This window comes from Rhamphochromis sp. 'chilingali' (genome assembly GCF_963969265.1).
Source record: "Rhamphochromis sp. 'chilingali' genome assembly, chromosome: 9".
NCBI lineage: Eukaryota > Metazoa > Chordata > Actinopteri > Cichliformes > Cichlidae > Rhamphochromis > Rhamphochromis sp. 'chilingali'.
Window position 1 is genome coordinate 28058858 of NC_137936.1, and position 13698 is coordinate 28072555.

Consider the following 13698-nt stretch of genomic DNA (forward strand, 5'->3'; position numbering starts at 1 on the left):
AGCATTTTGTATAAAATCACTGAGTGGGTGGACCACACACACAGTCTCTTTGCACTGCTGAGTGGGTGCTTTAGGTTTTTCTGCAGTAAGAGTTCAATTAAATAAAATATTCCATTTACAATATAATTACGGTGGAATTAATTATTTACACTTTTGATCTGCATCATCCAAAAACTCTCCACCGAAATAGGGGCACTATATATTTTTGGACTGCATCACATGAAGGGTAATGATATAATGGCTACTTAACTCGTCCACCCTATGAGGTGTCAAACAATGTGGAATATTACTTTAGAAGTAAAAGGTGTAATCCCAGTGAGGAGCTAAATGTTGACAGTGTGGCTTCTGTTGGTGTTAGTGGGGTTAATGGGTTTCAACAATGGAGGTCACACCGCATGCAGAGACAAGGACAGGAAAGCTCCATATGGGTTGCGGTGACAGATGAAGACACACGCGTACACGGACACACACACAAACACACGCACACCCAAAATACTGGAGACAGCTGGAGAGAAATTGTCTGGGTTTAGTAGCTTCCTCTAGAAAACTCAATTTGCTATAGACACTATACGGTTGCGGGTGAAAGGACAGGGAATGATAGAAGAGGGTGTTGACGTTACTTATATATAAGTTTTGATTAACCATAGGATTGACAGGACTAAAGTTGTTGTGACATTTAAATAACATGAAACATACATTAAATGGTACATTGTCTTTTAAAACTACCTCAAAATCTGATGAAATGACTGAAAAAGTTAGAGGTGGGGCCCTCTAGGGCTGCTCAATTAATCGAATTTTAATCACGATTACGATCTGGGCTTTCAACGATCATTAAAAATGACTGAGCCGATTATTAGCCCCTCCCTCATTTATCCGCGACACCTTAAAGGCCGGTCCGTGAAAATATTGTCGGGCATAAACTGGTCCGTGGCGCAAAAAAGGGTGGAGACCGCTGATTAAGAGGACCCGAGGGAAGCTCGGAAAGCTAAGCAGAAGTTATTTGGAGAGTGACTGCTGTTGGTTGAAAAGAGAGTTTAAAAAAAAAAAAAAAACTTCAGTGGTGTTGCACACTATTTTATATTATTTTTTTAAAGTTATTGTTAACCCTTTAAAGCCGGTCAGAGCTGCACGCTCCGTTTTGCGTAACTATTTTTAAATCCCTGTAGAACCTGAACCGTGTAAGCTAGCGCAATAATTTGTTTTGCATATGAAACCGGAGGAGTTGTACTTACATCTTATGCCATCAGCTTGTCCTCGGTCACGGTTTCGTTCCACATATAGCTTTGCAAAAATTGCATAAAAAGCGCTTGCAGGAACAAAAACATAATATTCCAGAAACACGCTTTGCCGTTCCTATCAGCTGTTCGTAACACTTCCCACAGTAAAATGATGCACATGCTGTTTTCTTTGCAAATTTGCATCATAGGATTGTTTTTTGTTTTTCCTGCAGTATATAAAAATTGCTGTATCTCCAAAATAAAACTATGAAGACACTCAAAATAAATTTCCTGTGGTGGGAAACTATTTTTTTGCAACTTTATTGTATTTAAAGTTTTGAGGGATAAACCTCTTAAATTTCTCCAAGTAGAAATATATGTAAACAAAACAAAAGCGATTTTCAATTTTTTTTGTAGTTTATTGCACTTTTTTGCAATTTATGTAATTACTATGGACTTAATGCATACATATTATTAAAATATGGGCTATAACAGTTGTATTGATGTATAGCAACTTGAAATGCTCCCACAAATGGCACTACAACATGTAAAAAAAATAATAATATAAGCTCTGGTGGACTTGGTTCTATGGTAGGTCTTAAAGGGTTAAATAAATATCGTCAAATAATCGTGATCTCAATTTCAGTGAAAATAATCGTGATTATCATTTTTGCCATAATCGAGCAGCCCTAGGGCCCTCTATGCTGTCTAGTGTCTCCTTTTAATCTCTGAGATTAAATAGATAGACCTGGTAGCTATCAGCTCTTTTTCTCTCTCTCCCTCTCTCTCGCTCTAATGCACACACACAGAGGCATACACACATTCAACAATAAATCACATTTGCTCTCCCCTGAAACGTATCAGTGGGTTTAAACCAAAATGACAGGAAGCAAATGAAAATATAACGTACGGTATCACGGAGGGACAATTTTCAACACGCAAGCAGAGTCAGTAATAGAAAATATTCATTCTTATGAGAGTGGGAGGTTGAAGGAGATAGAGGAAAAATAGAGTCTCTCTCATGCCTTTTCAAAGATTTATTTCTAGTGACAGAGATGAGGCAAATGAAGGGAAAATAAAATAAAGACAGTAAGGAAGAATAGATTGGTAGTGGAATAAATGAATGAAATCTGAGAATCTGGATTTGGGAGTAAAATGAGGGTATGGCAGAGCGCCAGTGACAAAGAATGATTATGAAAATGTCTATATGTGATAAACTGTGCTCTAAACAAACAGTCGGCAGAGACAGACAGATAATGCTCCACTCGTGTATGAAGAGACCGCACAACAGAATGTCATTAAAAGAGAATTGATGGCAAAAAGTGAGGAACAGAAGTGAAAGAAAATGCTAAAAATTAAAGCATGGATGGTATTTCAAAGCAGAGCAATAAAGGAAAGACTGATAGTTTGAGTAAAAGAAAACTAAAGAAAAACTTGCTGAAAATGTAAGAGAAAAGATTAGGCATTGGTTTTCGCTAAGTAAAAAAAACAGAAAAAACTAATTAAAAAGAAAAGCAGCAGCAAATGCAAAGAAAAAAGTTTACTACAGCGTCTGCTTGTTCAATTTTCAAATATTGATGAGATGAAGAGTTAATAATTGATAACTTGCCTTTGCATTAAACTAAATTCAATCTCACACTCTTATTCAGGAACAAAAAAAGACCAACACACAGTTGTCACACAACTTGGCAGCAACAACAGTGAGAGAACATTTCAGACTACTTTTGCAAATGAGGCCACTCATATTTCCAATTTACTGCTAAACTGCTACTGCTAAGCTATAGCTATGACCTTTGACATTATTACTACTAGAAGCATTACTGTCACTCTCAGTAAGTTCCTGTGCGTATGTGTGTTCACCTCATATTCCTCCTTAAAACCATAGCCTTGGCCACATTTCATCTGGGTGATGTGTTGGAGGAGGTCTGCTACTCGAATAGCTGGTTGAAACTGGCCTGCTTGGAACTGACCTGCAGGAACAGAAACGTTTTACAGAGAGAGAGAAAAATGAGTGCATAAACACAAAGATGAATAACAAGTACGTGGGAAGGTGAGTGGGTGGGTGGATGAATGGATTAATGCAAGGATCCTGAAACTTGTTCTACCAAATTGCATTTTCCTCTTTATGAAGTTCATTCATTCTGATTCTGAGAAATTCCGATCCATTCTCTAAATTACCCTAAATTTGCTCAATGAACAAAAACTTACTCAAAAAAACTAAACAGAACACACAGAACTCTTTAACTCCTAGACGACTACATGACTGCAATGTTTTTTCCTCCTTTTTTCTTTTTCAAATCTGAGATATATAGTACGTTTTACAAATTGTCAAATATGTAGGTGGCTGTGAAAACATTTTTTTTCTGTATTTACCTGATATGTCAATGTTATACCTCCAAACAAAGAAAGGGACCACCTAACTGAGGGACTATTTAAAACAGTCCACATACCACTCTGGTAGGAGATCTCCACCGACTCGCATCCTCCATAGGGAAAACTCTGCAGGGTCAAAGAGGGCTGGGAAAGGGAAGGCTGGCTACTATCTGTTAGAGAGAGAGAGCCATAGATGGAAGTGAGACGGGCAGAGATATTAGCAACATTTACACCAAGTACAGACATTCTGCCCTGTACCATATGTAGACACTTAAAAAAACAATCATTCCTCCTTTAAGTGACATGTTATGAAGTAAAGGTGTTAAGTAACTTATCCCTAATTGGTGAACAGAATGCTAGGACACTTAAATTAAACATCTGTTCTCATTAGGGGTAATGACAGAATTCATTGGATGAATGTGTGGTGTCTAATAGTGAGCACAGGTGGAGGGATAAATGAGAGTTCAGGGGACTGAGCTGTGACTGGAACAAAAAAACAAACAATTTATATTTTCAGGTTGGGCATAATACATCTGCAAGGATGTGGGAACCTAAAACATAGCTGTTGTATTCATTTTTCACTAGAATAAACAAGCAGAATGCTCCGGTGTGACTACTTAATAGAACCTTTATTTGTTTTCAGCAGTTACTTCCTCTTTTTAGAGCTGTACAAGTCACCTTTTGCACCTCAGCCAACCAAGTAAAACGTGATATTTTCTCTAAGGGAAAATTTACAAATGGACAAAACAGAAAGACACCAAAAGAGGGAGCAAAGAGAGAAGACTATCTGCAAACCCAACTCAGGAAACGTTTGGATGGTTGAATAAAAACAGAACGTAAAAATCAGCAAATTTCATAAATACACAAAACGTATCAGATGTTTCAACTGTGGCATTTTACTATTTCGTGAAAAGTACTTGCTCATTGTAAATTTGATGGTAACAACACATCTCGATTTATGTTTCCCACTGTCCTGATTTTTTGGAATTGGGGTTGCATGTATACTGAGTAAAAAGCAATAGTGAGAGGAGTAAAGGACAGTATGAAAAAAAGAGAAGAAAGAAACTGAATTTGTTGTGTGACGTCTGTGTCAGATTATCTGAGCTGTGATATCTTCTCACCATAGCTTTAATAAATAAACATTTTGTTGAGTGATGGGGTAACATGGCTTATATGCCGATACTTTCAGTCTCAACTGTTCTGTCTCACTTTTGTGGGTTGTAATGTGAAACGGCATGACTCTTCTTTTTCTGGCTGCTCCCTTTAGGGGTCAACACAGCAGCTCATCTTCCTCCATCATCCTATCCCTACCATCCTCTCTGTCACACCAGCCCTCTGCATATCCTCTACAACCAGCAGCCTGCTTTGAAGCCTTGCTCTTCTTGTCCTACCTGGCAGCTCCATATGCAACATTTTTGTTCATTATATCCACTTTCCCTTCTCTGCACATGTACAACCCATCTCGGTCTGATATACTAAGTTTTCAACTCTATTAGTGCCACTGTCCCAAAACCATAAATGATTACGTGTCTCTCTACCATCTTGTAAAACTTCACTTTCACTCTCAACCCCAAAATAACCCCAAATAACCTCTCTACCTACTCCATCCTGCCTAGCAACCTTCTTCACCTCTCTTGTCAGTTGCTTTGGACGGTTGACCCCAAGTATTGACACTCATTTGCCTTGACTTTATTTTTTGCATGTGCACATTTCCACTCGTCTCTTTCCCATTCACACACATATATTCTTTCTTGCTCTTTCCTTCTATTGACTTTCATTCTAGGGCTGGGACGACGCGTCAATGTAATCGATTACGTCGACACGTAAAATACGTCGACGTAAAAAAATGTGCGTCGATGCGTCGTCACTTTCAAAACAGACATGGCGGCAGCGAGTAGCGGCAACACGAAACAAACGTGAAAAACTGCAACAAAATGGATTTTGTTTGTGAATGAAGAGCACTTTTTTTCAGAAAGCAAAGTGAATGTTACATTTTGTTTGTTTAAAGACACCATTGCTGCTAATTATTTTAAATGTTTTGCTCCTCCTTGAATCGCTACCTTATCGTGGTGGAGGGGTTTGTGTGTCCCAGGGATCCCAGGGGCTATGTTGTCTGGGGACTTTTGCCCCCTGGTAGGGTCTCCCATGGCAAATTGGTCCTGGGTGAGGGACCAGACAAAGAGCGATTCAGAAGACCCTTATGAAAAGAATATCGAGGGAACAGTTTACCCTGTCCGGGATAGGGTTACCGGGGCCCCGCCCTGGAGCCAGGCCCGGGGAGGGTACCCGAGGGCGAGCGTCTGGTGGCCGGGCCTTAGTCCATGGGGCCCGGCCGGGCACAGCCCGAAGAGGAGCACAGCCCGAACAGGAGACATGGGCCCATCCTCCCGCAGGCCCACCACCCGCAGGAGGCGCCATAGGGGTTGGGTGCATTGTGTGCCGGGTGGCGGCCAGGAGCGGAGGCCCTGGCGGACTGGCAATAGGGACATGGAATGTCACCTCTCTGGTGGGGAAGGAGCCTGAGTTAGTGCGTGAGGTTGAGAGGTACCGGCTAGAAATAGTCGGGCTCACCTCTATGCATGGCTCGGGCTCTGGAACCAGTCTCCTGGAGAGGGGCTGGACTCTGTCTCAGTCTGGAGTTGCCCCTGGTGAGAGGCGGCGGGCTGGGGTGGATATTCTAATATCTCCTCGGCTTGCTGCCGGTACGTTGGGGTTTTTCCCGGTGGACGAGAGGGTTTGTTCCCTGCGCCCTAGGGTCGGGGAATGGGTCCTGACTGTCATCTGCACTTATGCGCCGAGTGGCAGTTCGGAGTACCCAGCCTTCTTAGAGTCCCTGGGGGGGGGGGGGGGGGGGGGGGGGGGTGCAGGAAGGTGGAAGGTGGAGACTCTGTTGTCCTGCTGGGAGACTTCAATGCTCACGTGGGTAACGACAGCGAGACCTGGAGGGGCGTGATTGGGAGGAACGGCCTCCCTGATCTGAACCCGAGCGGTGCTTTGTTATTGGACTTCTGTGCTAATCACAATTTGGCCATAACGAACACCCTGTTTGAACATAAAAGTGTCCATAAGTGCACGTGGCACCAGGACACTCTAGGCCGTAGGTCGATGATCGATTTTGTAATCGTATCACCAGACCTGCGACCATATGTTCTGGACACTCAGGTAAAGAGAGGGGCTGAGCTGTCAACTGATCACCACCTGGTGGTGAGTTGGATCAGGTGGCGGGGGAGGACGCTGGACAGACCTGGTGCACCTAAACGCGTAGTGAGGGTGTGCTGGGAACGTCTAGCAGAGGCCCCAGTCCGAGAGATCTTCAACGCACACCTCCGGCAGAGCTTCAACAGCATTCCGAGGGAGACTGGGGACATTGAGTCCGAATGGACCATGTTCAGCCACTCCATTGCCGAAGCTGCTGCATTGAGCTGCGGCCGCAAGGTGGTTGGTGCCTGCCGTGGTGGTAATCCCCGAACCAAATGGTGGACACCAGAGGTGAAGGGAGCCACCAGGCTGAAGAAGGAGTCCTATCGGGCTTGGTTAGCCTGTGGGACTCCGGAGGCAGCCGACAGGTATCGACAGGCCAAGCGGAATGCGGCTCGGGCAGTGGCTGAAGCAAAAACTCGGGTGTGGGAGGAGTTTGGAGAGGCCATGGAAAAAGATTTTCGGACTGCCTCGAAGAGATTCTGGCAAACCGTCAGGCGTCTCAGGAGGGGAAAGCGGTGCTCTACCTGCACATTGTATAGTGCTGGCAGAGCGCTGCTGACGTCGACTGAGAAAATTGTCAGGCGGTGGAAGGAATACTTCGAGGACATCCTTAATCCCACTGACACGTCTTCCGAGGAGGAAGCAGAGTCTGGGGATGAGGGGAATGACCCGCCAATTTCCGGGGACGAGGTCACTGAGGCAGTTAAACAACTCCTTGGTGGCAGAGCCCCTGGTGTTGATGAGGTCCGCCCCGAGTTCCTGAAGGCTCTGGACGTTGTAGGGCTGTCCTGGTTGACACGCCTCTGCAATGTTGCGTGGAGATCAGGGGCAGTACCTGTGGACTGGCAGACCGGGGTGGTGGTCCCCATCTTTAAGAAGGGGGACCGGAGGGTTTGTTCCAACTACAGGGGGATCACACTCCTCAGCCTCCCTGGGAAAGTCTATGCCAGGGTGCTGGAAAGAAGAGTTCATCCGCTAGTCGAACCTCGGATACAGGAGGAACAATGCGGTTTTCGTCCTGGTCGCGGAACACTGGACCAGCTCTTTATCCTCTCGAGGATACTTGAGGGTGCATGGGAGTTTGCCCAACCAGTCTACATGTGTTTTGTGGACTTGGAGAAGGCATTCGACCGTGTCCCTCGGGGTGTCCTGTGGGAGGTGTTGCGGGAGTATGGGGTGTCTGGCCCATTGCTACGGGCCATTCGATCCCTATACAACCGTTGCAAGAGCTTGGTTCGCGCTGGAGAGATTATATCTCTCGGCTGGCCTGGGAATGCCTTGGTATTCCCCCGGATAAGCTGGAGGAGGTGGCTGGGGAGAGGGAGGTCTGGGCCTCTTTGCTTAGGCTGCTGCCCCCGCGACCTGGCCTCGGATAAAGCGGATGAAGATGGATGGATGCTTTTAATTTTTCTAATTTTATATATGTTTGCACATTTCATTTCTTGTTAAATGCTATCTCTAATATAAGATTGTACTACTACTACAACTTTATTTTGCAATGTTTTTATTAAAAGGTATTCAAATGAAGAAATTTGTGTTTTTCATTGAGATACATAAGTTAGTAAATGTGAAATTGCTATACAAGTCAAATAATGGGGAGATAATCGATAATCAAATCAAAATAGAATTGGACTGAAAAATTATTCGCTAGATTCATCAATTAGGAAAATAATTGTTTTGCCCAGCCCTATTTCATTCCTCTTCGTAGGTGCATACCTCCACCCTTTTCCACCTGTGCCCTACTCTAATTACAGACCACAGTGTCATCTGCAAACATCAAAGTCCATGGAGACTCTTTCCTGACCTCATCTGTCAACTTGTCCATCACCGTAGCAAACAAGAAGGGACTCAGAGCAGAGCCATGTTATCCCACCCCCACCTTACACCTATCTGTTACTCCAACCACACACCTCACCACTGTCTTGCTGTCCTCATACGTGTCCTGCACGACCCTCACATACTCTGCCATTGCTCACTTCCTCACAGTTCCTCTCTTCCCTATCATATACTTTCTCTAGATCCTCAAAGACACAGTGCAACTCCATCTGACTTTCTCTGTATTTCTCTATCAACACTATCAAATAAAACACCACATCTCTATTTCAGACAGGCAAAACAGTCACTGCCTTCTTTCCTAGACATCTCTGTGCCTCCACAGGTATGTCATCTATACCAACTGCCTTTCCCCTCTTCATAGCTGTCTTCAGTCCCACCTTACGAATCTTTTGCACTTAATGATTTGTCGGCTGTGTTCCGTTATGTTTTTTATGGCCATGTTTTGAATATGTTTTCTTGAAATAACTATGTGCATGTTAATGTTTCACTTTAAATTTAATAATAGTTTTAAGGTTTTCCAGAAACTAAATAATGAAGACTGAAGCTGCTGGGCAGGTCTTTCACAAGGTCGTATTTGGGTATGCGTGCTCAGGACAAAATAATTTTAATTTTATATACTGTAAATGGATGTGTATGTACCTTTCAGTACTCGCTGTTTTGCATGTGTGTGTGTGTGTGTGTGTGCATGCGTGCGCGTCTGTAGGCGCATGCACGTGTGCGTACATGTTAAACTCACCAAGGTCAAATATGCATTAAGCCAGGCATGAAATAGAGTCATAGCAGTAGCTCCACAACACTGACTATTGATGAAGACATCTCAATGCTAATGGGGAGATTTATTGACCCCACAGGCACAAGGTTGTATGTGTGTGACAGACAGATATAAGGACGGAGCTGGGTGTGCACAGCTAGTGTGTGTTGACAGTGTGAGAGAGAGGGATTGATTTGAGTGAGGTGTGTGTGAATGCGTGTGTGTGAAGGCCGTTTATGCTGTCGGTGAGTGTGTATGTTAATGCAGTCCTTCATGCTTGGCAGTGTGCTATATAAAGTTCCCTCCTCCCACCCTGTGACTTTATTAAGACTCAGTTATGGATGACTTCGAGTCAAAGTATCACTGTGTTAGCACTTAACTCCATCTTCAAAACTAGTGTGCCCATCTTTCTGCCTTTAAATCTATATTGTATACCCTTTTTCAAAGAGAGGCAAAATGTTCCCATTTAGCTCTGTAGTCTTCCAGGATTAAAAGCTTGGCCTTTTTGTTACAGTATGTGCAATTAAATATCACAGGCATGACCACCACTATGTTCATTATATACTGCATATTATAAATTTAGATTGCTTTAAATTATATCTCACAGTCAGTTAGGATTTTTTGTATGCCCGTGGTTTGGCCTCACAAAAATGACTGTCATCCACAATATTTTTTTCCAAGTAATATGAAAGAAGTGGCTTTATTAGCAGCAACCGAATATCTGTATTTACAGAGAAATAAAAAATCTAATTCTGCTTTTATTCACTGGGCATGCATCGGCCAACACAGGCACAGTCACTGTAATTAGAGTAGGCAAACTATTATTCAAACGGAAATTGAAATTATGCTAAACAATACACACTATAAAATATAACCATTATTTTCTACTTGGACATTTGTAGTTGGAAATAAGTAGCAGACATGCCATTCTTGCTTTATTCTATCCCTATCGTAGTCCACTGTTCCGCGTTACAACGTAATGATGCAACTCATTTTACATTCATTAAATACAGCATTTCATTTTAAATATGCCTACCATGATTCAATCGTTTTCTTCTAGCTACACATCCTAGCATGAAGAAACATCTGTTAAATCAGGCATGTCTTTGTAAATGCACAGGTTCTTAAAATGCAAATAACACATTCTGCAAACATTACAGCACTAAAGTTCAAGAGCTGGAAACACTCTCATGCAGTTTGGAGACAGAAATCTTAGCAGCGAGCATTTTAAAAAAGCGAGAAAGCTGTGGCTGGTAAGTTTATCTCTTTAGTTCTCTTCCTCTTTATTTCTTTCAATGAAGCACAAGGTCAAGTTCAACTCTATTTCACTGCTGCACAGCCTGGCCAGTGAAATTCTCTTCGGTATGGATGAAAAATTGCTCAGATATTTGAAACACATTATAGCCGGCAGAAGAACAGTAAGCCGTTAACATAAAAGATGGAAAATACAAGTGCAACTGAGCTGTCCAGGGGAGGAGGGATGAAATGGAAAGCAAAAAAAATGATAGAAATGCAGACAGCAATCAGCGGATGAAAGAGTGGAAAATGAAAAGAAATAAAGAGATCCCTTGAGCCCTAATATGTCTGCCAGTCAACAAACGATGTATAGTAAAATTGGCCTTGAAGGGAAGAGGGTACACATACAGTGGCTTGCAAAAGTATTCGGCTCACTTGAACTTTTCCACATTTTGTCACATTAAAGCCACAAACATGAATCAATTTTATTGGAATTCCACGTGAAAGACTAACACAAAGTGGTGTAGACGTGAGAAGTGGAACGAAAATCATACATGATTCCAAACATTTTTTACAAATAAATAACTGAAAAGTGGGATGTGCGTAATTATTCAGCCCTCTGAGTCAATACTTTGTAGAACCACCTTTTGCTGCAATTACAGCTGCCAGTCTTTTAGGGTCTGTCTCTACCAGCTTTGCACATCTAGAGACTGAAATTCTTGCCCATTCTTCTTTGCAAAACAGCTCCAGCTCAGTCAGATTAGATGGACAGCGTTTGTGAATAGCAGTTTTCAAACCATGTTTGGCATTGATCACCACCTGCACTCATGTATATATCTATCTACTTAGCACTTTTAATTCTTATTCTTATTCTTATTTTTATATCTATTTAAGCGTTTATGACAGTATGTTTGCACTACGCACCACAGCAATTTCCTAATGTTGTAAACCTGCTCAACATTTGGCAATAAAACCCTTTCTGATTCTGATGACAGAGGGGTTAGCACTGTTGTTATGTAGTTTACATGTGCCCCTTGTTACGTTTCGGTGTTGTCAGTGTGTTGTTTTTGGCGTGACTGTTATGTGTTTCCTGTTTTACTTTGAAAGTCTGTGTTATCTTAGTCTTTTCAGTTTACGTTTCCCTGTCTCGTCAGTTCTGAGTTGCCCCAGCTGTGTTTCCCTCTTGTTGTCCATTTTCCTGATTGCTCCCTCTAGGTATTTAAACCCTGTGTTTCAGTGTGTCATGGTCGCGATCTCCCCCGTGTTGTAAATAGTTTGGTGTTTTGTTGTAAATAAATAGTTTGTTGTAAATAGATTTGTCGATACTTTCGTTTCGGGATTTTGGTGGTGAGCTTTAGTGGGGTTTTTTTGTGTGTGGTTTTTTTTTTTCTTTATTTTTACTTTTTTCGTGTTGCACTCCAGTTGCCTAGGCCGGGGTGTAACATATGGGGGCTCGTCCGGGATTGCCTTCGCTGGGGGGTCCGGGGACCGCCCCAGCCTTTGTCGTCGCTGGAGGGTCCGTGGGACCGCTCCAGCCTTCATCCGCCTTCGCTGGAGGGTCCGTGGGACCGCTCCAGCCTTCATCCGCCTTCGCTGGAGGGTCCGAGGGACCGCTCCAGCCTTCGTCGGCTTCGTCTGTCTGGATCAAACTTTTCACTTGGTGTTAAATGTTTGATTTTTGGGTGGGGGGAACTGTTACGTTTCGGTGTTGTCAGTGTGTTGTTTTTGGCGTGACTGTTATGTGTTTCCTGTTTTACTTTGAAAGTCTGTGTTATCTTAGTCTTTTCAGATTACGTTTCCCTGTCTCGTCAGTTCTGAGTTGCCCCAGCTGTGTTTCCCTCTTGTTGTCCATTTTCCTGATTGCTCCCTCTAGGTATTTAAACCCTGTGTTTCAGTGTGTCATGGTCGCGAGCTCCCCCGTGTTGTAAATAGTTTGGTGTTTTGTTGTAAATAAATAGTTTGTTGTAAATAGATTTGTCGATACTTTCGTTTTGGGATTTTGGTGGTGAGCTTTAGTGGGGTTTTTTTGTGTGTGTGTTTTTTTTTTTTTCTTTATTTTTACTTTTTTCGTGTTGCACTCCGGTTGCCTAGGCCGGGGTGTAACACCCTGTGCAGGTTTCCTCCTGCCACAGTCCTCCTTCCAAACTGGCTCTTGGCATGCATGCGAGAGTATGTGGTTGCCTGCCTCTGTATGTTAGCCCTGTGATGGACTGGCAGTATTTCCATGTCTATCACCTTATGACATGCCAAGTGCGTGGATGCATACTTTTTTAAAGCCTTAGTGGGTCTGAGTGATGAGCGACAAAGGATAAAAATGACAGGGGAGAAAAAAATTGAATATATTTCTTATATAAGCATCATGTCATTAATTAAAGTGCAGTTCGCTGATTGTGATTACAAAATCAGCTTAGAAGACTTTGAAATCCAGAAAAGAAGAGATGAAAAGAATGACAAAAAAACAAAAATGGAGAAGGAAAGGGAAATAAAGGGCGATAAATGACGGAAGAGAAAGAGCACCAGCAGAATGTATATCTACTGCGGGTCACAGAGATCATCTGGTCTAGACAGTATCCCAGCGGTTTACCTCATTTCACCTCCCTTCTCATGACACAAGGCCAGAAATCACTTATTCACAAACTCCTCATAACTGTGTGTGTATGTGCACGAAAGCCTGCCTCTTTGTAACATAGAGACACCATAGTCAAACAGAGATAACTGTGTGTGGGTGGGTGTTTGTTTGTACATGAGTTACTTAAACTGTGATCTGTGAAGTCAGCACACAGAATATTTTGCTTCATGAGAATTTCTTATTTAACAAAAATTGAGTCTTATCTTAGCAAGTTAGCAACTGAGAGAGAAAGAAACAGGTGGCCAGAAAGCTTCTCCTACTTCTCTTTCCAGAAAAAGGAGCATCAACTTCAGATCCTTGTTTGCCAGTTTGCTGTGTACTGTTATTCAGTTTGTTAGTATTGATGACTTTTGCCTGATGCATTGAAATAAAAATTAAAGCTAATAATATGTGAGTTATACTAGTTAAATGTCTCCATTTCAAAGCTGTCAAAAATCACATGTTTGTCAGTTACT

General features: G+C 42.6%; 1 protein-coding gene across 8 annotated transcripts in view; it reads right to left on the bottom strand.

Moving 5' to 3' along the window:
- The window catches only part of ptprt (protein tyrosine phosphatase receptor type T), a 336999-nt gene that overhangs the window by 49779 nt on the left and 273522 nt on the right, over positions 1–13698 (bottom strand). For all 8 annotated transcript variants that reach the window (XM_080890788.1, XM_080890791.1, XM_080890787.1 and 5 more), the window contains 2 exons: positions 3668–3760; positions 3078–3187 (listed from right to left, as the gene is read on the bottom strand). In XM_080890788.1, coding sequence (XP_080746914.1) covers positions 3078–3187; positions 3668–3760 — 203 coding nt within the window. The remainder of the gene's footprint in view (positions 1–3077; positions 3188–3667; positions 3761–13698) is intronic.